At 43.4% G+C, this 25,394-nt stretch overlaps 2 protein-coding genes across 3 annotated transcripts; one reads left to right on the top strand and one right to left on the bottom strand.

Moving 5' to 3' along the window:
• Window positions 1-1,491: 1,491 nt before the first annotated feature.
• On the bottom strand, window positions 1,492-7,083 carry foxh1 (forkhead box H1). The gene is made up of 4 exons (XM_047329944.1): window positions 6,511-7,083; window positions 4,238-4,828; window positions 3,196-3,300; window positions 1,492-2,958 (listed from the first exon to the last, which is right to left on the bottom strand). The coding sequence occupies exons 2-4, from the start codon at window positions 4,709-4,711 to the stop codon at window positions 1,987-1,989; spliced, it is 1,551 nt and encodes a 516-aa protein (XP_047185900.1). The 5' UTR covers window positions 4,712-4,828; window positions 6,511-7,083; the 3' UTR covers window positions 1,492-1,986.
• Window positions 7,084-9,602: 2,519 nt separating this feature from the next.
• ppp1r16a (protein phosphatase 1, regulatory subunit 16A) lies at window positions 9,603-24,513 on the top strand. 2 transcript variants are annotated; one of them, XM_035618789.2, is made up of 11 exons: window positions 9,603-9,758; window positions 17,024-18,030; window positions 18,455-18,525; window positions 19,553-19,698; window positions 20,024-20,127; window positions 20,420-20,544; window positions 20,785-20,910; window positions 21,004-21,079; window positions 21,208-21,337; window positions 21,444-21,606; window positions 21,738-24,513. In XM_035618789.2, exons 2-11 carry the CDS (start codon window positions 17,784-17,786, stop codon window positions 22,266-22,268), a joined length of 1,719 nt encoding a protein of 572 aa, XP_035474682.2. In that variant the 5' UTR covers window positions 9,603-9,758; window positions 17,024-17,783; the 3' UTR covers window positions 22,269-24,513. The 2 variants fall into 2 exon arrangements, with proteins under 2 accessions (XP_035474682.2, XP_035474683.2); XM_035618790.2 differs by lacking the exon at window positions 9,603-9,758 and adding an exon at window positions 9,769-9,921.
• Window positions 24,514-25,394: the final 881 nt, after the last annotated feature.

Consider the following 25,394-nt stretch of genomic DNA (forward strand, 5'->3'; position numbering starts at 1 on the left):
TGGTGACATGTCCATATTATCAAGTATCTGTTTGGTCAGATTGTTCATGAACATTGATTTGGCTCAAATATATTCCCTGCTGTTTGTAAAGGAAGCAGGGAGGTTGTTGAAATAGTTCACATAGAACTTTTCTCTCCAAAACTTTTAACACAAAAAGAAACCTGGCAAGGCAGAGAGTGACCTGTAGTCAGTTGTGGGAATTCATGAGTGGATGTGTTGAGAAACAATCCAGAATGCGTGTGTCTGTGTGTTTGGGGGATGGAGACAAAAGTGGCGTCCCTTCCTCCCAATCTCTGGGTGAGGAACGATCGGGGAGCAGAGGATGGGGAGGGAGTGCAGGCATGCGTAAGGCAGCTGATAAAGGGATCGCGGCCGTAAGCAGTGGGAGCAGCAGGAGGCTGACGACTGCTGGACTGTTGATGTAAATCAGCTGTGTGTGCGTGTGCGTGCGTGCGTGTAAACTTCCAGTGCAGATACCGGGGACTGTGGATCAAAGATAGTTTTGTGATTTGTGGATGACAATTCCAGTGGTAAAACAATCAATCATGCTCAAGACTTGCACCCTGCTGCTCGGAACAATCTTTCCTCTTTACCCACTGACTAATCATCGGCTTGAAGATATGCGTCCTGGTTATGGGAGAGTGTGTTTTGCCTTCAATTGTGCAGAAGCACTACAGTCCAGCTTTAAAGACATAGAGGGTTTCACATATAAACCAGTCGGGGCTAAACAATCATCTGAACAAATATTCTCATACTAAAAAAGCATCATATGATAAAGTAGAATCGGACATGCACATACACGCAACTGTGATTGTGGAGTTTACTTATTGCTGTACAACACTGAGTGGCACAGTTAAAATAAACAGCATTTTTATTAAGATACCCTGTTAAACTCCCATTACATTCTTTTGACCACAGGAACATGGCAAGGAACTAACAAAACATTCAGCTGTCGAGGTAGGCAGACATTTATGAGCAGTTTCCCTTTGGAACATGATCGTGACATTAAAATATTGCAAATAACCGGCAGTGGGGGATGTCCACAGGAACCGTGTGCTGGTCTGAGGTAGATACTGGTAGTTGTGAAGCAGCTTTCACAGATTGACACAAAAATGAAAAAGCTGATTTTAGGGCCAAATGGCTGCACCACTGTCTGGCAGGTAAAGATGATGATACAGTAGCTGCACAGGATCAATGCAAACTGAAATTTAAGACTAGAAAGACATCACAGTAAACAGCCTGTCCGATATATTTAAGAATCTGAACAAACTAAAACCTAAAAACAAAACAAATTTATGTACAAACCCTGACCAAGGAAAGTTGACATTATTGACTTTTTACCTTCCTATATTCTGTTTAAAATACTTGCAGGATACCCTAAAAATACTCCATTTGACTCTTTGTAGCTCATATATTTAATGTATGTACCATCTACAGTCCCGCCCATCATTCTTCATATTCCACATGATTGTAAAAACTCCCAAGATAAAAATCAAACAATACATTCAGCAGTCACAATAGGTAGACGACATTCAAAAGCAATTCACGTAAAAAATAGGCAATTCCATGTCAATAGAAAAAAAAAAACAGTGCAAATAACATCAGGAGTGCAAAGAGCTGAGAACTGAGGTAGATAGTTGTTTTGTTGTATAGCTGTTTGAGGTAGTTTGGCTCCAAATGAAATTGTGTTGTACTCTGACAAGACCGTATTAATTTAAAAATCCTGATCTCTAAAAAATGTAAAATCTTGCCAAAAAGATGAATCCATCAAAAGCACTGTCTGTAGATTAACACTCTTTGCATCATAAGTCAACATGACTTGAGCTCCAGGTGAATGATTGAGTCACAGTTTAGGAAGAGTTGCAGCAGATATGCATTTCCTTCATATATCATATATCTAGCTCCTGTATCCTATTGGTTTAGAATCCGTGTGTGTTTTTGCACGACAGTCTTTCTCTTGTTTGAGTGGCAGTAACTCAGAGTCAGTCAGTACTGTGGGTACCTGTTTAAGGGAGGCCCGTTCTGCAGGGCGTACTGACTTGGTACTTGATGGTGTGAGTGAGAGTTCTGACTTGTTGGCACCAGGACATCAAACACGCTCTTATTTGGAGGCACAGACTGCAACATATTGTCCAGGTCCATGATGAGGGGAGGGGCTTGAACAGAAACTCGCCCACTGGGGAGGATAGGCCAATATGCATGACTTAAGAAGTGGCCAGGTGCAACAGGGGAACTACTGTAGCTATAAAGGGGTAGTCCGCCATGCAGCGGCATTAGCGGGCCGCCATTGAACCGCATGCTGGGTGGGGCAACCGCATTTGGGGGAGCGTATTTGGCGTAGGACGTAGGGAGCTCCCACGGAGGTGCGACGGCCTCCCGTCTGGCTGATTTGTGCAGCGGTGGCCTATAATCCTCATAACCATAAGACCCGGCTTCGCCATCTGTAGGAACACGCTTCCCAGACAGAGGCGGTCCCTTCCACTCTTCATCAGATGAGGACGACGAGGTGGAAGCCGGGCTGGCAGAGCTGGCAGAGGCGCTGCGGGCAGAGGACGCGTAGCGTGGCCGTGGAGGGGGAGAAGGCCGAGGGTGCTCAACCTCAGCCCAGCAGTCCCTGGTGGTCACATCCACGTCCTCAGAAGCACTAGTTGGCCTGAGGCTGTGCAGCAGGGAGTCGATGGCGAACGACGAGTCCAGCTTGGGTCGGAACAAGTCCTCCTGTGGCGGGGAGGGGTTTCCGGAGCGCGTGGGAGGCAGGCAGGTCACGGGGTCGGGGGTGGGCTCAGATTCTGGCTTGTGTTCCTGTAGGATGTAGGGAGCCAGGTCCTGGGCAAAGATTGTCTCGTCCTGGCGCGACACGGCCGTGTTCTGCCTCTTGAGGAGATCCAGTGGAATACGGCTCAGCTCCACTGCCCAGAAATTGCCTTTGCCCTGAGGCTTACCTGGGTCCTTCAGCACCTACAGGCGAGGAGGGGGGGGGGGGGGGGGGGGGGGGGGGGGGGGGGGGGGGGGGGGGGGGGAACAGGCAGATGAGCGTTTGACCTGACAACCCAGGGAGCAGTTTCACCATTAACCATCCATATATTTTAATCTCTTTAATCTACTGTAGCTGCATAATGAAGCGGTATTTCCTTCAGGGCCACTGATCAGACAAGTTGTCCATAGTCCATGATCATACAGTTTCATCATACAAACCTTAACAAAGCAATCGTACGAGGAGAGGTTGTGTCGCACTGAATCCCGCCAGCCCTTGTAGTTTCCTTCGAAAAATGGGAAGAGTGTGCTGATCTCCTTCAGGATCTAGAAATAAATACGTATATATATTATTATGGCTGCATCGTCACACATAAGCACATACGATGATGCTTCTCAGGAGATAGTCGGCCGGTCGGTCCCAGCTTCCCCCTAGACTGCATTGGCAAGGAATTTAACCCTAAATTGCCTCTGACGGCTCTTCGGCAGTGTGTGAATGTGTAATTGAAAAAGAGTAAGTAAAGTAAATTGCTTTAAATGGGCAATAAGACTAGGAAAGCTCTATATAAATATAGTCCACTTACTATTTACTAATCTTATTAAGGCACACTGCTGACTAAATGCACTTATTTTATGTCCGAAGACATTACATAGATCTACTCGGGCTTTACGTTAGTGGACCTGAATACATCCAGACATGACTGTAAAGATGGAGGCCACCTACACACTGTACATTTAAGTAGAATTTGTTCTTTATGCTTTAATTAAAATAAGGATTAAAATAGCACAAGCTGTTCCTTGATTATGGAAAAGACAAATCTGGCACAGAGCCTCCCTCAAACGTGATTTTGCCATGTATTGTATCTTATCACTTTCCTGTTACAGATCAGTGTCTGGTTTCCCTGCAGTCCTACCTTATCAAAGCAAACCAAGAATGGTTGGAATGGTGGTCACTCAAGTGTCACCAAGAGGTGGCTGGTTTGTGTCACTTTGTAAACTGTAAACTGACCATCAGTCTGTGCACTGTCAATACATTTAACAGAAAAAACTACAGGAAAGTCCTTCTCTGGTGAGCAGACATAAGATCCTTAAAATCAAACAATTTCCATAAATAAATTTAAAAAATACTTCAGAAATTAAGAAATCATCATGTAGCACCCAATACAACATGTGCCATCCATCCATCATAACACTGAAAAACACAGACACACACATACACGCGCGCGCACACACACACACACACACAAAGTATTGTCAAAATTACCTCAGATAATGTCAATTTCTTCTCCGGGGATCTTTGGATGACCATGGCGATCATAGCAAGATATGAATACGGTGGTTTCGGGTACCGCTTATAGTTCTTTTTCTTGCCATCGCTGGTTCTACTGTTCTTACTTTCACTGTTGCACGAGTCTTGCTGAATGGTTTCCTGTTTGGGCATGGCATCTTGTGCATCTGGGTACGATGCGCGCGGTGGTGCGGTTTTATCCATGAATGCCGTGGCACTAGTGAGATGTCCGGAGCGCGCCGCGTGTTTCTCCAAGCGCGGCGGCTGCTGGGGAACCATCTGAGCCGGGTGGAGGGACCAATGTTGGGCCGTAGAGTTCCGCGTTACGCCGCTGGCCGGAAAACTCTGCTGCGCATTTCTGTGGAAGTCAAGTTGATGGTCGTGGTGTTCTCCGATGTGGGACGGAGCGGGTGGTGCCAAGAGGCTCGGCTCCGGCCAGTGCTTTGTCATGCTGATCAGCCAGGGGGAAGATCTGCCTGTGTAGTGCGGACAGGAGCGCGGTGAGGGGGGAGGGAGGTCAAAGAGTCGGTCCTTAACTTCTGGCAGACTGCTGGCTCCAAGCTGACTCTATTTGAAGAGCAAACAATTAACAGTTTCATGTAAATCCCGCTGCGTAATCGAGGAGAGAATGACGCGTTATCTGAGAGCAGAATGACTGATCGCCTACAGGGGCGGGGTGGGGGGCATGCAGAGAGGGGAGACAGAAAGACAGTAAACCTGTAAATAACCCTTAAGGTAATATCAACACGCCACTTACAACAGATTCCCAGATTCCGAGTTTGCTTTGGAAACAGAGCCAAATAGCGTTTACGCACGAAATCCCAATGTAGCGTGGGGAGGGCTACTTTGAAATAAACAAGGTTTATTCTACACAAATTAAAAATTACTGTATAATTATCTTCGTAAAATCTACACTATTAAGTTTCTGGTACTATTTACAAATACTGAAGATTTCTCGTGGCGTAGGTTAAATGTCGAGGGGGTGGGGCGGGGTGGGGTACTAAAAAAGAATTCATCTCGATTGAAGCTCACATGCAATCAACAATTTTTGGCGAGCAATATACACGAGGAACGGCTAATATACAAACACAGAAAGATGGGAACTTGAAATGAAGCTGAAATGTTTAACAAATCGTTGGACTGAATATGCTTCATCAAAGAAAATGTTTGATTCTGGAATTGCCATTAGATTGTGAAAACATTAAAAGTTTTTGGATTATTATTGATAAAGTGAAACCTTAGTTCAAGCGGAGCCGTACACGTGTTAACATCTGAAAAGGGACTTTCTGTTTTCAGGACAGTTTACAAATTGGGGTTGGTCAGCAGACGCGGAATAAAGAGTTTGGAGGCATAATTACAGAGGTTCCGAGAGCGCGCAACGGGCGGGGAGTGTTGTGCGCACAGTATGGGTCTCCCTCCCCCGGGACCATGCGGGACGGTATTCAGTGTTGAAAGACTAAGTTTCGGGAATGCATGTCTTTTGTTCATGTTAACGTAGTGCTAATGTGCAAACCCTTGCTTCCCAGCAAGACAGTGAAAACAAGTTGGATTAGAAGGAACCCCATTGTCGGGCACGGAGACTTGTCCCCCCCCCCCCCCCCCCCCCCCCCCCTCCCCTCCTGCGAGGCTGCTTTACATGTGACGAAATACGGGGGCCATTCAACACCATTTGTGGGTTTTCTGGCGCTTACGGGCCGCGAAGTGTCGTCGATGGGCAGGACGTTCACACCTCAAACGGGAGCAATCATGTTCGGGTTTTACTCACCAGCTGTTTTGGAACCATATCCCTCAAACAAAAATTATACCTTAGTCAATCTTACAATCAACAACCTGCACTTCCCTTTTAATAACTGGCATGGACCTTTAAAAAGTTGTTTTCAAAGGGTGCATGTTTATTCAGCCTTTTCATTCCACTGAGGAACATCTGATAAGATGACGAAACGCAACTGTCTTGAATCAAGTGATTGTGCCACCGAGATCACAGGATGCCAGTGAGACAGAAACTAAAGAATTAGAACAATTCGATATCTATCATAATCTAAAGTTGCCACCACGATGTTGCTGAATCAATTAAGTATATTTAACTTACATCTGCCATGTTGAGCGTGGACTTATCTGTCAAATGTCCCCTTCAGTTTTAGGTGCAACCTTGCGTTTTTGTCTTTTGATGACACCAAATAAACTCCCCATTATTGTTTCACATTCTCAGTCAACGGGAACTGGAATTGTTTCCACAAATATAAACTCACCACGTCAATTTGCAACTTTTGCACGGATGCGCAAAATGTTTGTTTTCCGGGTCAGATGGCGACTTTTCCCAACATTGTGAGCTGCAAACCAACTTCACCTGCAGGAAATTGCATGAGTGGGGTTATTCTCTGCACGCCACCCTATTACATGGTCACATAGTTTGTCCCCCTCTAGTGGTTTCACTGGAAACTCAACGAGAAGCCTCACTCGCCCAAATAATACCAGTTACCCAGAGATCAGAGTTATTTTATCTTAAAAAGAGAGTTTGTTTTTAAACATGTCCAGGCCAAAAAAAAAACTCACCCACCATGCACAATGTTTAGACCCTAATTTACATGACTCCTCACCCTGAAGTGCTCAGTGCCAAACATGCTGATTTAAATACAAACTGTCCATCTGCCTCTTCCTGTCAGCTGGAGAGCCAGTTAATAGGTTTTTGCCTGGATTAGTGAGCCATCCACGAGAAGAATGGGAAACCAAATGAATAGGAACGCATCCAGGACAAGGCTGTCCACACAGGCTGATTGTGTCTGGACAAATCCCTCCCAAGCTGCCCCGGAATGCTTCCTGATACCGAGATGGAGAATTGTTTTGTTTAGTGTTTTTTTTCTGAGACAGAGAAAGTGAGAGTAAGTTTCCACTGTGCTGTCACAGCTTCATCAATACAAGAGTGTCATATATATATATATATATATGTATTTATGACCCTTTTGCACCAAATAAAGCTAAACGCTTGTTTTCTTTTAAGCCTTGATGTGCAGTTTGCTGAAGTATTACACACCAAATTACTTATTTAGTGTATTCTGAGCCTACATCAAAGTTTGTTGAACTCCTGTCTATGAAACAAAGACATATCTGAGATACCTGGCAGACATGTCTACTTCTTACACACTGTACAAGGCTCCATTGTACAGCTTAAAGGGATGGTTTCACTAAAACTGTTCAAAGTCATGCAGATTTAGAGAAACTGGAGGTACTCAAAAACTGTCATTAGAAATGAACAGCAACATCTCTTTTTGACAGTCATGCATTTTCCAATTTCTTCAGTGGAGAGAAGTTCCAGTTGAAACAGTTTTCTGCAAAGTCTGTAGATCATTCCGGGTACTCTGGACACGCTTTCTGTACAGATACAGCACCACACATGGATGCAGACATCTCAGAGTTGGATGTTCACAAATCTGGGCACACCAACCAACTACACCAACAATTCCACTAAAGAGGGAAGTGAGAATACATATTATTTTCTTATTTGGGGTAAACTAAGCTTTTACACTTTTTATTTTTAATATAGTCAGTTTTAAATTGCTCTTTTACTACTAATTTTAAGAATAACAGACTATTCTTAGTGCAACTTTCATATATACAGTGCAGTAGTGCATTTAATACTGTTGCATACAATACAAAAAGAGCTTCACATAATTGTATACACGGTGCATATATAAAGGACATTTACAATAAATAAAACATCTGCAAAAACCATTAAAAAAGAGGATGGAATTACATAGATACCACTGAGAGTTAGATGAAAAGGAAAAAAAAAGCAAAATTTAAAAAGGTGAGTCTTCAGATGTTCACAAAAATGGCATTTTATGCAAATGTTCCAATATTTGAGTGTATATATAAATACTGTAGAAGCAATGTATGGTATTTCATCCAGAGGGCCAGAGATGGTAGCAGTAGCCCATGCAACCAGGCTGTTCCCTTACTGTGTCATCACCTCTGTGTTGGTTGGTCAGTTCCCTGCAGGGGTCAGCAGATCACAGGGTCGTCCCCATCTGGTGCTGCTGCTGTTCGGATCGCCTTTAGAAGTATAGAAGTATAAGCAACCAAGTCGGACAACGAAGGTTCAAAACTGTGCAACTGTACAGTTGGTTGGCTTTGTTAAATTGATATGTAACGATGAGGATGTGAAAGGGGCACGTGTTCAGGCTTGTGTTTACAGCATTGTCAAGAGAAGACAAAAAAACACAGCCTAACAGCCTTATTGTGAAAAGACTGCAGTGCATTTATATTTGTCAAACCAGATATTCCACTAAGACGAACTCTTGTGCACAAACACACCCTTCTACATTCAGGTTCATTAAAAAAGGCTGGGGTGCTTTTACATAATGGCACATCACACCAACTCATTTTTTATTCGGGTCTGTGTGTTTATTGTCTTCTCTCATGTGCACTCTCCTTCAAGAGAGAAGATATAGGTAGGTGTTGCAACATTTAAATATCCAATAGTACAATATCTACATTGATCACAAAAATGTTTTTTCTACAGTTTGATCAACACGAGCAAAGACGAGCCACAAGAGCTTCAGATTCATATTTACACAATTCTTGAATTGTGCTTCCTCACTCTGGTTCTGAGGAAAATCTCTTAGCTTCATTTTTTTTTTTGGACTTTGCTGACACATGATGGCTCTGAGTTGCATTCGATGTTGTGATCAAGAAACTGGGGATTATCTGTATTGTATATTCTTATACCTCTTAATGCAATACAATAAGGCCTCAGTTATAAATCTACCTGCATTATATGTGGAGGAAAAACCATAATGAAAGTTTCATCCGGCCTTCATTCAGGTTCTTCTTGTTCTATTGTTCCGGGTAATATTTAGAACTTTTTAGTACTTATATTATATTTTATAGCTTTTGCATCTGTGGAGACTCTTTCACTTTTTTTTTTTTTGTAAATGTGAAGAAAGTTTTTCATGAATGGGACTGAATATTTCATATATATATGTACAATATTATACCTGTCCAGGGTGTTCCCCACCTCTCACCCACTGCCACAACCCTCCGAAGATAAGCAGTCGAGATAACAGGTGGATGGATGGATGTACAATACTTAGACCAAAGTGTTTAATGTCTGACTGTGCACTTGTGCTGTTAAGGTTTTAGCTCAAGGGATATAGTACAAAAAACCTCCTTCGTGTCCTAAACTCCAAAAGGCTGTTAAAAGCCCAGTCTGTATGGGCAAGCATTTTATTATCATTATTATTATATTCTTCTTCTATTTTAAATGTGTTCTTTTGCAGCGCTGACATATCAGTGCAGTCCCGACTCTGTCGCCCCCTGGTGGAGAGTGTGCCGGGGAGGGGAGGGGAGGGGAGGGCGCAGGTCCGGTTGTTATGGTGAAGCATTCCCCCCGAGGGCAGGAGCGGGAGCAGGAGCACCGCACCGCACCGCACCCGACTCAGTGTCACAGCCGCAGAGACCTGCTCGGGAGCCGCTGCCGACAGTCAGCTCACCTCTACAGGTAAAACCCGTCGCCACTTTCCTCGGACGCGCGTCGCTGCCCTCTCACAACTCGCTTCGTGTCGTGTCACCGCCCGGAGGCGACGGAGCGGCTGACTCACCTGAACGCCGCCGCGGCGCAGACTGCGCGCGTTAGCCGCGAAGGAGGCTAACGCGAGGCTAAGGTAACGCTAGCGTCACAGAATATAGCTCGTCGCTGCTCAACAGGTGTTTTATTTGACAACGAAGGCTCGCTCAGTTTGGGGGTTAACTCGCAGGTGTTCACTCTCATCCGCCCCCCCGGCGCCACGGGTGAAGCCGGGCAGCTTGACGTTACCTGTCCGACTGTAGCCGCCCGCCGTGGACCGCTCGCTAGGCGAGTTGGCTAATCCTCTGCCCCGCGTCCACCCCCCCCCCCCCCCCCCCCCCCCCCCCCCCCCGGTGGGGGGCACACGGTCCACAGAGCCTTCGAGGGTTGCTGCTGTTCAAACTTGATTCTTTTCTTTTTTGTTTAATGGTCATTTACAGTGACCGTACCGAACTGTTTGAAGTGAACAGTTGCAGCAGAGGCAACAAGTGCAAAGTCTTGTTGTAATCACAGGAAACCTCGGCCCATGGTTCAATGTGGAGTCGACAAAGTGCCGCAGGTTGTATTGACCGACCGATCAACAGTGTGATCGATGCCTCTTCGACGTGCTCTCTATGAGCAGTTCAAATAGGTTAGCATCACATGCGCAGCTTTTGTTTTTTTTGTAAAGCAGGGTTGTTGTGTTGCAATAGATTGTGCAGAAAAAACGACATTGAACATCTTTTAATAGGGCCAGTCACGTGTCAAGCTGAATTGTTGGATCCATACATTCCGAGATGAATCGATTGTGAAAGTGATCGTTAGATGCAGCCCCAGTCTATTGAGAAAAAGAGAATTGTCCTTGAATGTCTTGGTGTCTGTCGATCACTTACAGGAGGACGTACTGTATTTATTCAACTTCAAGCACTGCCGACATCATTGACTTCTTATTAACCTAAATAAAGTCACAGTCATCTATTCCTGTCGAGCCAGCCGCGCTGGTCCTAAGTATGTTACAGTCAAATATTAGCAGGTTTCATAATATAGGCCAAGATTAGCTTGGAGGTTCTATGCGTACACACACACACACACACACACACACAGACACACGCACACACACACACACACACACACACGCTCTGTCGTGCTATCACACTCATCTCAAGCACTTTATTAGGTACTGTATGAATAAGAGGACCTGACCCCAGTGTGTAACTTGAGGGAGTCCTTATAAGAAGATTTATTTTCCCAATATAAATAGTTTTTTTTTTTCTTCATGATAGGATTCAGCAGTTATTTTAAGGTCAAATAGTTTTTGCCCGGGTTTGGCCTCCTGTTTACATTCCTTCTCTCACCTAAACTCTCGCTAGTTTTTCTGTCTCTTCTTACTGAGGCACCGTGTCTGTAAGTTTAAAAATTGAGAGATTCTGCAGGTGGATGTCCTACACATCATCTCCCCCCACATGGGAACCATTTAAAGATTCTTAATCCCTGTTTCTTTTCTCTCCGCGCCCATGCACGACATGGCCCTACTTCCTGCTTTCGAAGCAGTTAGAAGAGTTTTAAGCAAGCTGGTCTGTCCGTCTCCTCCCCATCCTTCCTCCTTCTAATACTCTCTACTATCTCCTTCACATTCCTTCCTCCACATTTCTCGTCCTCTCATTCCACATCCCGTCCTCTTCAACCCCTCGTCTGTTTGTCTGAATATTTCCATATCTGCCTCCATTACACACACAAACACACACAGTGTGTTTTTTTCAGGGCCTCTAACTTTCTACTCTTGCCACTCGTGGTATTATGGAGATTTCTGAGTGATTATATGGAGCAGCTGAAACCTTTACACATGACCGGACTTAATGTGCCCACCTCTTCTCAACTACACCCCAACCCCCTCCCTCAAGCCTGCAACTAACGTTTTGTGTACTTTCTGATTTAATTGGTTCAAAGTTAAGTCTGCAAAATGTCAGAAAGTAGCGAAACGCGACCACTGCATTTACCCCAAGGTCCCAGTTGATGACTCGGCCCGGCTTCCCCCAAGTGAGACGGGGGGAAACTGGGCCTTTCTGAATATTTGGCAGGCAATTTAGGTTATTTGGCATTGTTTCACATTGCATGTGGGACTTTGACTCAGCATTGTTTGCTTCGGTGAACGGGCAGGTCACATCATCGCACTGGGCCAGTGGTCGAACACAACAGCCGAGCAACAGTCGCTCTATGATGGCAAACCATCATACAGTTTTGGCTGCGTGTTCTCTTGTGTTTCTGTACTTAGGTACCACCCACTTGATGAATGTATATGCTTGTGTGTGTGTGTGTGTGTGTGTGTGTGTGTGTATAAAATCATAGTAGTCTATTCATTCCAACTGTTGAATGAAAGTTTATGTTTGTGAGCAGCTGCAGACAGCCCTTCCTGTTAGGTCAGTAGGTGGAAAAAAAGTCAAGCAGTCTACAAATGTCCGATTGATGCAGTGACACCACTTTTCTAAACACACAGTAGTTCGTCTTGTTTCTTGCTGTACGTGTGCTGCCATGACGGAGTTTGTACAATATCAGTGACCTCATCTCTTCGGTCTCTGTCTGTCTGTTTGTCTCAGAACGCAGTTTAGCCACCAACAAATTCCCCATTCGCCATATTTGTATGGTCTTGTTTTGCAAGAGGCAAAACCAGCAGAGACAATTAAAATGTCAGCTGGAGTCACTGCATCCAGTGATGGAGACACAGAAGTTCTCGAATGGCCCGTTGATTGGTTGTTGTCTATTGATTAGAGCTAAATCTGCATGACATAGATGCATCGGTGATGTAAGATCACAACTTCGTAGAGAAATTAATGTCACAGTTTTGCTGTAATTATTTTTTTTCTCTTTAGTTGTGGAATCGATATCATTTCTTTCACTCATATCATCCATTTTTATCTTTATGAACGGGCACATAAAGATATGTGGTAGGTCAGTTAGTTTCTTAATAAGAAACTCTGTGATAACTTTATCTTATTTTCTTGATTATTTGAGGCAAAGTTCCAGATTTAGAAAAATAACCTTTTTGTTTCTGACTCCAAAAACGCATATCCAGAGAGCCGAGACTTTATTTACCAGTAACTGGTGATCTTTCACTCCCAGTTTGCAGGGGCTGTACCCAACTAAGATGTTTTTCAGTCAAATCAGATTTTGCTGTTCAATTAAAATATTTGATCATTCGTTTCCTTTTTTTCTTCATACAAATATCAAGCAGCATTTGTTGACCCGTCATTCTTGGATCAGGTTTGAGTGGGACGTTGAGGGTCACAGCGACGTTCATGTAATCTAGTAAAAAAGCCAAGTTAGCAGCAGCTGCCTAGACCCGTCACAGACATCTTACCGCTCAGTCTGTGGGGAATGAAATGTCCCCTGAAGTACACAACACACTGACGGACCCCTTCAGAATGCTTGACTTAATGAAACTTTGTAGATTGAGAGCTCTCAGACTTCAGATTCCGATCATTGAATTTTAATTGGCAGCCCTACAGTTTTGCTCATGGTGAGTGAGGTTTGCTGAGACTAACTGAGTTGCAACACAGTCAGACCAAGACAGAAAACACATGCTGTGACTGTGAGGATGTATCAGAATTTTCTTTGCCCTGCTTATATTTGGTCGTATCAAAATCATGTTCTCAAACAACACCGATCAGGAAGCGGCTTTCAGATTGTCACCACTCACAGGCTCTACAGCACATACTGAACTGAAAGACCGTAGTTAAGAAAGATAAAAAAATGGACGAATGAATAGGGACACATGGCACTCTTGACTTCCTGTTGAGTACTGGTTTACGCAGACAGAATCCAGAGAGCAGAGAGAAAGTACGAGTTGTGCCTGACATGTACTTGTGTGTGTACCAACAAGTTACACAGATACACACTCATGCTCTTCCTCCCTTAGTGATGATGCAGTCATCCGCATTCCCTTTCTGATTTGTCCTTATCACTCACGACATGACTACCAGCAGTGAAGGCAAAACGTTGTATACACACTTTAAGTTCGAGTTCCACCTTGTCGTAGCTCCAACAAAAGAAACCCCTGCTCTAACTTTTCACCATTGTTGTTTCTTATATGTTGTACTTTCTGTAACTACCCAGCTGCAGAGTTGACGATCCACCTCCTGTTTACACCGGTACGCACATGCTCAATGTACTGTACATGAATGTTCATGTGATATGTGTTAGTATGGATGGAGATTAATACTGATTTGGAGCTAAAATGCTTGTGTGGACAGTGATCGTTTCACTTTTTAAAGGAAAGCGTAGTTGTATGGATGTTGCCATTGGTTTAGTATGGCGGTGCAATTGAGGAATCAGTGAAGTGTGGTTCATGTAGATGTTTCGTGATTCAGGCGTTTTAAGGATGAAATAACATTACCCTCTACAATTGTGTTTAAAAGCAGAGCTGTTGTTCCTCCAGTAGTCCTTTTTATTGGAATGTTCTATGAAACATTCAAAACGAATCAATACTACCAAGCCTGCACTGTAAGTCTTTGTGGACCTGACGGCAAATAAGTTTGTTTTTTTTGACCCGTGTTCTTGGTAGAACAAGGTGTGTCTTTCATGTTTGTGTACCTGATCCAGCCAGGCTCGAGAGTAACCATCACAGTGTGGCTTTGGCTGAGATTTGAGTTGTTTTGCTTGCCCTGCCAAGACCGCTAATGAGGAAACACTGTCCTGTGCCCTCTGTGTGCGTGCGTGCATCTGTGTCTGTCAAGTAGGGCTGGGATCCATCTCATCACAACTCACAATATGATGACAACACATCGACCATTACAATGACGTTATGACAATTCTGCGATACTTGATACATTGCAAGACAATTGTATGCGATGAATTACGATATCTGCATAACTAGAGAAGAAAGAATAGCCAGAGAAAGGCAAAAATCTTTGATTTGTGTCCCTTGAACACGCACATAATCTTGTAAATAAAATTGAGAGATATTTATTGAAGGTCTGATGTGGACAAGCAAAGCACAGAGGAACAGACCGTTACCATGCACACGGCCCAGTTTTGGTTGGATATATCTTTGTCGGTTTGTTTTTCATCAACATTTAACATGAACTCTAAACTGATCTAAACAATCACACAGTATAACATAAATACAGCCTAATAGTGTGACTCCTCGATTTAAAAAAAAAAATGTTTCGTTTGTGAACCACACAAGGTTGTGATTTTTATTCCACTGATCTTTCAGATTGTGCTGGGAATTATCCCACTAATGCAGCGGTTAAGTTCCTGCATGGATTTATCCCGTTTCTTCAGTCCTTCGACCCTTTAAACCCCCTTACATGTTCCCATTGTCATTTGTGAACAGTGCTTGACCAGAAACCGGTCACTAACTCCGTATGGCCTTAGCTGTAATTGTTCCTTCGAGGTTATAGAACAAGTTTTCCTGCAGACACTTTGAATACCCTGACTTATTTCCAGCAGGAGGTTGAAGAATTCCGTCTCGTGGGTCACTGGTATGTTATAAATGAAGGCAACATTCGTCGTCCATGTCTCAATCCTGTATATGTTCCTGTTTGTTATTTCTGAACGAATGATCCGTTTTAGATAATTACCCCAGTCTCAGGAAATCCTTGCATTGTAGCTTGTGACAAAGGGTTAGAGGTTAGGTATCCTAAAAATAGTAAAGGAGGCATACGTAGCAAAGGAACTAAATGACAATACTGTTGTCCTTCAAGGCAATGACTTCTCACATTTTAGGGTTGTTCAAGTAAGAGGCCTAACGCTGTCTGTATGCATTCTTCTCTTCTAGACTAACTCTGTAACACAATTGTGTGTCGTATATTTTAGTACTTTTTTTTTTGAAAAGCCACCATTTATTGTACAGACGTCTTCATTTGTGGTTAAGGCATAATGCTTGTCGGTCGCTTATAAACTAAAAGTAAGACAATCTTATGCTGTTGCTTTTTAAACACTAAAATGGACATTTTCTGGAAAAATCTGCAGCAAATCTAGAACCAATTCCATTTACTTGGATTATTAGAAAGTATGACACGCAACAGCCTTTATCTATAGATCACCAACATTTATAACTGCATTATTTCTAAACGGAAAGGATAAAATCTTGCCAGAGGTTGTTTTATTACAATCACTTAACACAAAAATGTATCACATTAAAAATAATTTATAATAGATCTATAAAACACTAGTAAATGATCTTCTAACTATTGTAAAGCCACGGTTTACAAATGTCAAGCTCGTCATAAAGGGAGCTCTATGGAAAAACTGATGCCCGACCACTTTTATTGACTTATTATCAATCCTTATCTATCCAACAACCAGTGTCAAGTTTGATTTAAGCTTGTTGATTTAAGTCTTTTTTTAAGCTTGTTGAAAATATGTGATTTCGCGAATAAATACAGTAATCTCATTATTTTATGTTCCATTGCTTTTAGCAGCATAGACCAGGACTGTACTGTTTATTTGCACAAAACCAAAAATAAAGTTGACAAATTGTATTGTTAAAGAAGGATTCTTGGAAGAATTAATTGAATATAATGTCCCAAAACACTTTCAAATCCTTAAACCTGTTAGTATCAGCTCTTGGCGATTAAAAACCCAAGAGGTATTTGTATATTATACTGCTACCTGGTCAATATCACATGTTTTTAATCAGCTGATTTATGGCGAGCTGTGGTCTACTCATCTCCCCATCAGCTGCACTGGCTCTGTGGCCCAGGTCTACTGTCTTCTCCGTCACTCTCTCTATCTCACTGAGTGCCTCTAGTTGACCTTCCTCTCAGCGCTCACAGGCCCAGGCCTAAATAATAAATGATTTGCCTAGAAAGAGCAGAGTGTGTGTGTGTGGGTGTGTGAGCCACGTAACTTGGCTGGGAAGTTAACGAAGGGTAATGAGAGTGATCTTGCTGACAAAAGTTGGTACTTGCACTGAAACATGTCACATAACGGCGAATTAAGCTCTTTTCAGCATCGTCCTGTCAGTGTTGTGTGTCTTGTATGCGCGCGTGTGTATGCCAGTGGCAGCAAAAGTGTGTGCTTCAAGGTGTGTCAATCATTAATGAAAAGCCTCCCAATGTCTCAAGTTTCCTTCGGGAGAGGAGTGGGAGAGGGAGGGAGTAGGGGGAAGGATCTCAGGGGTTAAAGATGAGACTAGGAGAGCAGCGATAGAAACGTGCCTACATTAAACCGTAACACAGCACTCACATGTTCTTCTTCTTCTCTCCCTCTGCCCACAGCTGCAAACAGAAACAAGAGTCACTGAAGCCATCACACCGAACTCTCTAATTATGAAGACCAGCAGCAAGTTGACTTTGGACTCGTCATCACCAGGATATATTTGAATGCTGTCACTCATCATTCTCTGAAGTACACCCTGTGTGAATCTAAAAATGCCCCTTTTCATTGTCATTGCTTAAACCCCCCTGGTTCTTCCTACCTCATTTTTATATATTTTCACTATGGATTGTTTTAAACTTCTGGATCCAAGTGTCACACACAGTTGCTGCCTCTATGATTTAGGAGCTAAAATGGCGCATCCAACCTGGAGAGTAGTTTGATCCTGCCGTTCGAGCACCACCTCTTTTTCCTTCTACCTCTCTTATCCACAGTGAATCATTTGGCCAAGTTACCCACAGTTGACATGGATGGGAGGACCAACAGCTGGTCACAAACCACTGCTTGGATGCTTGTGTTTTGGACGGAATTCTCTCACCTTTGTTCCTTGGCAAGATAAAAGTCCTTCTGGAAGATGGGAAAGAGACATTGCAACAATTTTCTGTGTTGCTTACTTGTGAAATCATGGAGATATCTGTGACCTGATGGTGCAAAAAAATGTTGTTTCATTCATCATTCATCAGACATTGTTGAAGCAGGAAGGCCTTTTCAAGTGGCACATAGGAGGCATATGAAAAATTTGGAAACTATCTTAATCTACAAGGATATTAAATCAAACAAACAGGAACAGAGAAGCGAAGCACCGCGACAGTTCGTGGTGGCATGGCAGCAGATCACGGTGAGCTGCTGGCTGAGATGGCCACAGTCGGGCGTCTGAGTGCCACCGAACGCCTCAAGCACGCCCAGAAGCGCCGCACTCAGCAGCTGAAGACTTGGGTGCAGATGGAGAAGGATGCGGCACGAGGGTCGAGGGCCAAAGCGGACAAGAAGAAGGCTCGCACCACCAAAGTCACGTTCCCCAACACCGTCACCCTCCTAGATGCAGCCGCCCGCAATGACCTGGACGAGGGTAGGTGGAAACGCTCACCGAGAAAAGTCACGTCAAGTATATGAAGGATGACGAGTGGTTTCAGACTCTTCTGTTATAAATCTAATCCAGGGCCTTGTCACCTAGTGACATGATCTCATGTGGAAACAGGCCCAGTCTGAAAGTAATGGGATATTATGAAACATGCATTTGTCTTATTGTTTTATTGACTAGCCGCTGCCATTTCTCCTGAGAGATAAGCACATTGAGCTCTGTAAATCCCACGATTAAAAGAAACACACACACACACACACACACATACACACAGACACACACAGTATCATTTGTTTATGGCAGCAGGCAGAGGTGTGCCAAGTGTTTTAACGTTTATGTGTAAAGGACTCTGCCCCACTCCGGTGGTCTGTTATAATTGTGTGTTGTGTGTGTGTTGGTTTCGTTCGTATAGTGAGGGAGCTGCTTAACAGTGGCATTAGTCCAGATCTGGTCAATGAGGATGGACTGACGGCCCTTCATCAGGTACATGCACCTACACTTACACACTTGTGCACTTACATCTACCTAATTGTGGCCTAGTTGTAGATATGATCCTTCACTGGATTCCCACCTGCAATCCCTTACTAACACCCTACACATAAACCTAATAAAATAAAACGTTTCACCTGCAATTTTTACAAAGCAGTCATATTTTGTGATGTCAAAGGCCTCTGGTAATAATCTCTCAGATTCAGAAACAAATTTTGGTTGTGTTGACCAAAATGACCACCTACCCACTTCTTCAAAACCAATTCCACTTGCAAACCCTCAAACTGTACATAAACAGTTTCCAGCGTTTAGGCCATTCGAGTGCCTCATGCTCAGGTACCCACTCCCATATGTCCCCCACCCTATATAAACACAGCCTTGCAATAGCCATTATCATGTTGCCTGCATGATTGTACACTTTGAGATTCCACTCAACGAGGCAGGTCACCTTTTCTGCTTGCATGTGTTTATGTTGTTTGCGGTCACCGCTCCGCTTTGTGCTCGCCACGTACTGTTTGCCTTTATTTTGTCGGAACCTCAACTTAACTTAGGTCAGTTTACATGAACACATATAAACACCATTAGAAGTTTGAGGGCCAGTGGTCGGAGGAGTTAGGGCCACAGTTAGTCACGTTAAGATCCCTGTGTTTGGGACCTTGAAACACACAAATCTAAAATGTACACTGCAACCTCTGTAACTCAGATGGCCGGTTTCTCTTGGGGTCTGTTTCTCTTTTTTGAGTTAACAGGTACATGAGGGGTGTTTGCGAGCACAGAGACGTCTTTATGAAAGAAGTCGACTCTGCTCTTCCCCTTGGAAAACTTGGTGCTTGCTCAGTATAGGGCTTGGCCATGTATGTTTTTTTTTTCGCTGTAATAGTTGATGCATAGGTTTGTTTTCCTACTGCACGTGTATTCCATGTTTTTTCTGTACCGTTTTTGTCTTCCGTCTGTGCTTCCCTTTGCATTCCTATGTGTATATACATTTTCATGCATCGCTGCGTCTGCCTTGTCTTCTCAGTGCTGCATTGATGACTTTGTGGAGATAGTACAGTGCCTGCTGGATGCTGGTGCCTGTGTGAATGCCTGTGACAGTGAGTTGTGGACACCACTGCATGCTGCTGCCACCTGTGGACACACTGGTCTGGTGCAGCTCCTGATTCAGGCGTGAGTTTCATCATTGTCAAAGTGGTGTCCCAAAATTATGATTTTTAGAAATACATCATCTGATATCGTGGACATTAGTATAAACTGTGTTATGATAGGCATCACTCGATGCTTCCATTCATGGTTCCAACTTTCTAGTCCAAAGTATAAACAGACTGAGAGTGCCTTCAGAGTATCTAGTTTACATAAACAATGCAAATGTGGCTGCAGCTTCAATGTCAGAACACATTGCAAGTGAATTAATACTCTCGAGCACATCAAGCTCCGTCACTGTATAGCACTCTAATCCAATTGTTTTTGTATATTTGTGTATGCGTGCTTCCAGTGGGGCTGACCTGCTGGCTGTCAACGCGGATGGCAACATGCCCTACGACCTCTGTGAGGACGAGGCGACCCTCGAGCTGCTGGAGATGGTCATGGCTGAACAGGGTCAGTAAACTGATGGTGGACTTATGCTTTGTCCGAAGACGCACGTGAGCGCCTCTTCACAAATCCTGCCCAGAGACTTTTTTTTACTGGAAACTGTAGGTGGCAGAAGCTCGCAGAGGAGCCAATGTTCACACCTCCCAAATCTCAAAGAGAGATGAAAACAAACAAATGTACAATATACAATCCTAATCCCAGTTTGGGATCAATAAAGTACATATATCTATGTATCTACTGGTACCCTGTTATCTGTTTGCTAACTGGTATCTTTGTTGTTTTCCCCGTGTGTGTGAAGGGATAACTCAGGACCGTATAGATGAATGCAGAGGAGCTAAAGAGGCGGCCATGCTAGCTGACATTCGGGCTCTGCTTCAGAATAAAGCCGACTTAAACGCTCAGGATAATAATGGAGCAACACTGGTGAGACTAAGGGACACATTTAAGCTGTCTACACAGTGTGCTGCTACGAAGATGTAACAGCTCTGGGGTTTTACATATTTGTGGTTTCAATATGTATCACACTCATAGAAAATATGTGGGAAAAATATGGACTTTGTATTGTGGTTTGCTTTTTTGTTTGCCTGGAGTTGTAAAATGCATTCCATGGTCAACATAGCCATTTTAATTTTATGTGTGCTCCATGTTGAACTTCTGTCCCAGCTCCATATAGCATCTGCTAACGGCTACGTATCGGTGGCGGAGATTTTGCTCGAGAACAGGGCTGAGGTGGAGGTGAAGGACTCTGATGGCTGGACACCGCTACATGCCGCCTCCTGCTGGGGACAAGTGGGTGCTGCAGACAAACCAAAAACGTGAGAGACGACCACTTTTCCAAACTAACCTGTTAATTGCATAGTGTTGTGTTTATTTATTCCACAGATGCAGATGGTGGAACTGCTAGTAGCCCATGGAGCCAGTCTAGACACCAAGTCTGTCCTGGATGAGACGCCTCTGGGTAAGACCAGAAAGTCTTTTTTGAAAAACATGTGGATGATAATAACTTCCGCCTCCTCAATTATTACTTTCTTGTCAACCTCTTTCTTTTAAACCCTCTATGGTTAACCTTTGCGGCTGCCTTTCCAGATGTGTGTGTGGATGAGGAGGTGAGAGCCAGACTAATGGACCTGAAGCACAAACACGATGCCATCATGAAGAGCCAGGATCGGCAGAAGGGCACGCTGCAAAGACGAGCCTCTAGTACCGGCAGCAGAGGGTGAGAGTGTACATTTGCTGAGGATGAAGGGGAAGTGTAGGGGGCAAAATGCCACACACAGAGGTTGTAGTGCTTTACTATTCCAGTTACTTGTTTGTCCATACAGTAAAGTGGTGCGTCGCGTCAGTGTGAACGAGCGTTCAAGTCTGTACCGACGAGAGCATCAGAAGGAGGCCATTGTGTGGCAGGAGCGCGGCCGACAACCTGATCCACAGGATGACGACGAGGACAGACAGACGGACAATGAGCTGAACCAGCATGCCACCAGGGTGAGAGAAGATCGATTTTAAGAAAATGTGTCTCATTATTATAGTTTGGTTTTTTTCCGCATCACATTTTCAATTTTCAATGTGATGTGTAATCGGATTAAACTACAGGTTTTTGTCTAATGTCCTTTCAGGTTGCTGTTACTACAGCAACATCACGTTTAGAGGAACTGGAGGCTGCAGACAGGAAAATAGTGTCCAGCCTAGGTAATGGAGGGACATCCGTTTCCCTGGCTGCCTCTGTGCCTGGAGAGCTGTGGAGCGGTGGAGGTCGCATGGAGCGCAGCGCCTCCTACCAACTAAGCCCCGCACCCGGAGCCGGGTCAGGGTCTGGGTCTGCAGAGGGCGAGGGTGCAGACAGCATGACTCGAGAGAAGTCCCACCACACACTTGCTGACCTGAAACGCCAGCGGGCAGCTGCCAAGCTCAACAAATACCATGCACCTCCACCGCCCCTGCCCCCTCCTTTAGAGGAGGAGCCCTCTGTCGAGGCTACAGACACTCAGGCCCAGCCCGAGCTCCAAGTGACGCCCGGAACAGAGCAGGTGGCCTCTCCGAGCCAGGTGTACTTCACCCCAGCCAGCGGAGATCCTCCGCTGCTGAAACTTCGAGCCCCTGAGGAGGACCAGTCTAACAACAAGGAGCCCTGCTGCGGACTCATGTAGACACACTCAGACATATACACGATCACACTGCCTGCAGAGTCGAGGGGCCTTGGCATGTTACACCGCAAAGTGGCAAAAACATTTAAAAACAGACATGTTGGTAAATGAACCATTGAAGAATGTAAGTTAAGGCCAGTGAGGGTTCGATCTACTCTGCATTTCATATAACTAGTGCAATCCACAGTATGTGCTTCTCCCTCGTCTCATCTTTTATTAATCAACATAATACACCTTACACTCTACTTTTCTAAAGGTCTCAGCACTCTCTGATGCCCCCTCTTGTGATCTGATGGACTCACTGCGTGTGAAACTTAAGGTTTCCATCTAGTGACCTGGAAGAGAACTACAAGTATTAATCACAGATCTGCTTTACTCAGTCTTTATGGTCTTTACTTTACTCATTGCTCACACAACTAATCAAGTAGAATCATTAGAATCAAGATCCTCAGAATTAAATTCACTTGATTTGCTTTAAACTAAAATGAATGAATGAATGATGTCAAAGTTCTGTTTTCTTTGCTGAGCGAGTCCTTTGTGTGGCGGCAATGACGAGTCAGACCAGTACAGAATGTATAATAGATATATTTATGTCCTTGCAAACAATAGAGAGCACCGCCCACACACTACCCAGTGTGTGTGAGTCAAACCTTGTATATCAGCCATGATCTGATTTAAGGAAAACCTGAGGCCTGTACTATGAAGCAGGATTCATTAGTGGTTCACCTTTTGCCATGGTAACTCACTGTATGCTGTTTGCACTTAGTCTACTAAGATCGAGTCATTATTCCTAGAGGATCCTGACAGGGACAAAAAAAGTTTAGAGTATAGTGACAAAGAATGAAGAGCAATAGATAGTTTTATAGATCAGTGGAATCATGTATCTGTTCCGGACTTTTCACGTGTGCTCACCAGCAGAGCTTCTGACAGAAGGAGAGTTTATCACACCAAATGACTACATTTAAACTATTACAGCTTTATTTTAACTGAACAAAGATTCTTTGATTCTTAACAGAATCCCTGACAGTGCTGATGACGTTAAATCATTTTCATCTCCCCTCTCTGCTTTGGGCACCACATTATATTACCTTTGCATCTCATCATTAGACAATGGAGCAAAAGTGCTCGCTCAGTGAGAAACATAATGCCTGAACTTGTTTACAATACGTCCTTAACATTTTTTTTTTAATTATTGGAACTGATTTCTAGCGGTTATTTTCTATTCTTGTGGTTTGATTATATTGTTGACATTTCACCTTCATTTAGCCCACTCCTCTGATAGAATTTACTTGCAGGTATTTGCATTACTTCTCATATCATATCAAGTACTTTATTCGTGGATTCATTCCCTCGTAGGAAAACACAGAGTTAACTGAGCCTCTTAATAACCAGCGGGCGGCCGGTGTTTGACTCAGTGAAGCCAGATAACCACAAGATATCCTGGGTATGTTGAAGTTACTTCGTAGTACAGGCCTCAGATATTCTCAGATATTCTTTCCTACGAAACTCTGGTTGAAACAATTAAACAACAACAAAACATCGATACAACACTATATATATCATATAATATCATGTAGTCCAGGTCTTGATGACCCACCAAGGAAATGTCCCAACATTCCTTGCTAAGGACTTGTCACAAAGGTCATGTACGTACATCTACATTGTCAGCGAGAGGTGTTTTGTGGTTGGGGGATACCTCGATCATGATAGTTTCAATATACCACACAACTACTCCGATGACTGTTTTCTTGCTAGATTTTTATTTTCTTTGACTGAAAATATACTGACTATTTTTTTCTTTTATTACTTTTCTAGTGCACAAGAATAACTAAATTTCAATGTGTCATTGTGCAATTTGTAAATGAAATCTATTTTCTATTTTTCTAGCCCCTGAATGGAATCACATTATTTATTCTATCTGATACTGAACATTGCTCACAGTGTACAGTTATTGAACCATTTAAAAAAAAGATAAATATATAATTCTATGAGAATGAAGGCAAGATTTTTTTTGTGTTAACAGTAATATTAAAAAAGATGATAGTAAACTTGTTATATGATAATTTATAATTTATTTGATAATTTGATTGCAGTAGGTCCCACTGGTAAATTTGGTGGAATGAATGGATCTGTCAGACATGGACTCCAATCTGACGTACTGTCAGTGCACTCCAGTTCCTGTATTTGCATTTCCCTTTTGTCAGTGATTTTTAAAAACAAAACATAAAATTGTTCATGTTTTCAAGTACGATTTTTGTATTTCTTTTGTAACGCAGTTGGTATAATATAATGGAACTGGACATTATGTACAGTTATTGTTTGAAGGGAGGGAAAGAAACGTATTTGTTTTTGGATGTTCTTACACATTTTTATAATATACATTTAGACTTACTGTATGTCGGAAGCCAAGATGGGATGATGTAATGGCGTCATGGTAAGAGAAAGAGATCATCACCTTTATCCCTGAACTGATTGTTATAGTGACTCGTCTACCTGCTGGTGTTGAGGTTGTCTTCCCCTTGTGGTAAAATGAGCTGTTGCACATTTTAACCCTTAATCCCTCTTCCTCTTACGTCACACACTCTCCCGCCGTCAGCACGTCTCGAGTGTCACAGTCCAACTTGATCTGTTTGCCAGGGCACCACATGATCCACATAACAAACAGTAGAGTGCACATGATTTACAAAGGAATTCCAGTTCTAAAGCGACATGAACCCTTGTTTCAGGTTGTTATAACATTGCAACTTGTCAACCCTTCTTTGAAAATGTGTTATAGTGGTTTTCCTCTAAGGTGCACTCACAAGAATTACCCACACAGACATGCTCTTGCGTGCAGAGACGGATTGTAACACAATGCAGGACATGTTGTATGAGGCCTTGACACCAGTTGTGCCTTGGGTGTGTTAAAAATGGAATCTGCTAGTGTTCAGACATGTTCCGAGTGTGAGCTAAGGACCCTAACCCTATAGACCAACTAAGATTGGTCCTGTTAATCTTCAATTCCTCACATTTAAGTAATTGGGGGGCCTGATTTAATATATTGTTTATTATGTGACGTGGAGCTGTAATTGTAAAATTAGCCACAGGCTAAATTTAACGCACTGTATCGTGTGATTCAGCCAAAACAAG

The sequence above is a fragment of the Scophthalmus maximus genome, chromosome 21 (genome assembly GCF_022379125.1).
Source record: "Scophthalmus maximus strain ysfricsl-2021 chromosome 21, ASM2237912v1, whole genome shotgun sequence".
In the NCBI taxonomy this organism is placed as follows: domain Eukaryota; kingdom Metazoa; phylum Chordata; class Actinopteri; order Pleuronectiformes; family Scophthalmidae; genus Scophthalmus; species Scophthalmus maximus.

Coding starts and splice junctions, on each gene's coding strand:
- ppp1r16a (XM_035618789.2), top strand. CDS start 17,784: ATGGCAGCAGATCACGGTGAGCTGCTGGCTGAGATGGCCACAGTCGGG. Junction 19,699..20,023: donor GTGCAGCTCCTGATTCAGGC/GTGAGTTTCATC, acceptor GCGTGCTTCCAG/TGGGGCTGACCTGCTGGCTG. Junction 20,128..20,419: donor GATGGTCATGGCTGAACAGG/GTCAGTAAACTG, acceptor GTGTGTGTGAAG/GGATAACTCAGGACCGTATA.
- foxh1 (XM_047329944.1), bottom strand. CDS start 4,711: ATGACAAAGCACTGGCCGGAGCCGAGCCTCTTGGCACCACCCGCTCCG. Junction 3,301..4,237: donor AGAAATTGACATTATCTGAG/GTAATTTTGACA, acceptor ATTTATTTCTAG/ATCCTGAAGGAGATCAGCAC. Junction 2,959..3,195: donor CGTACGATTGCTTTGTTAAG/GTTTGTATGATG, acceptor CCTCGCCTGTAG/GTGCTGAAGGACCCAGGTAA.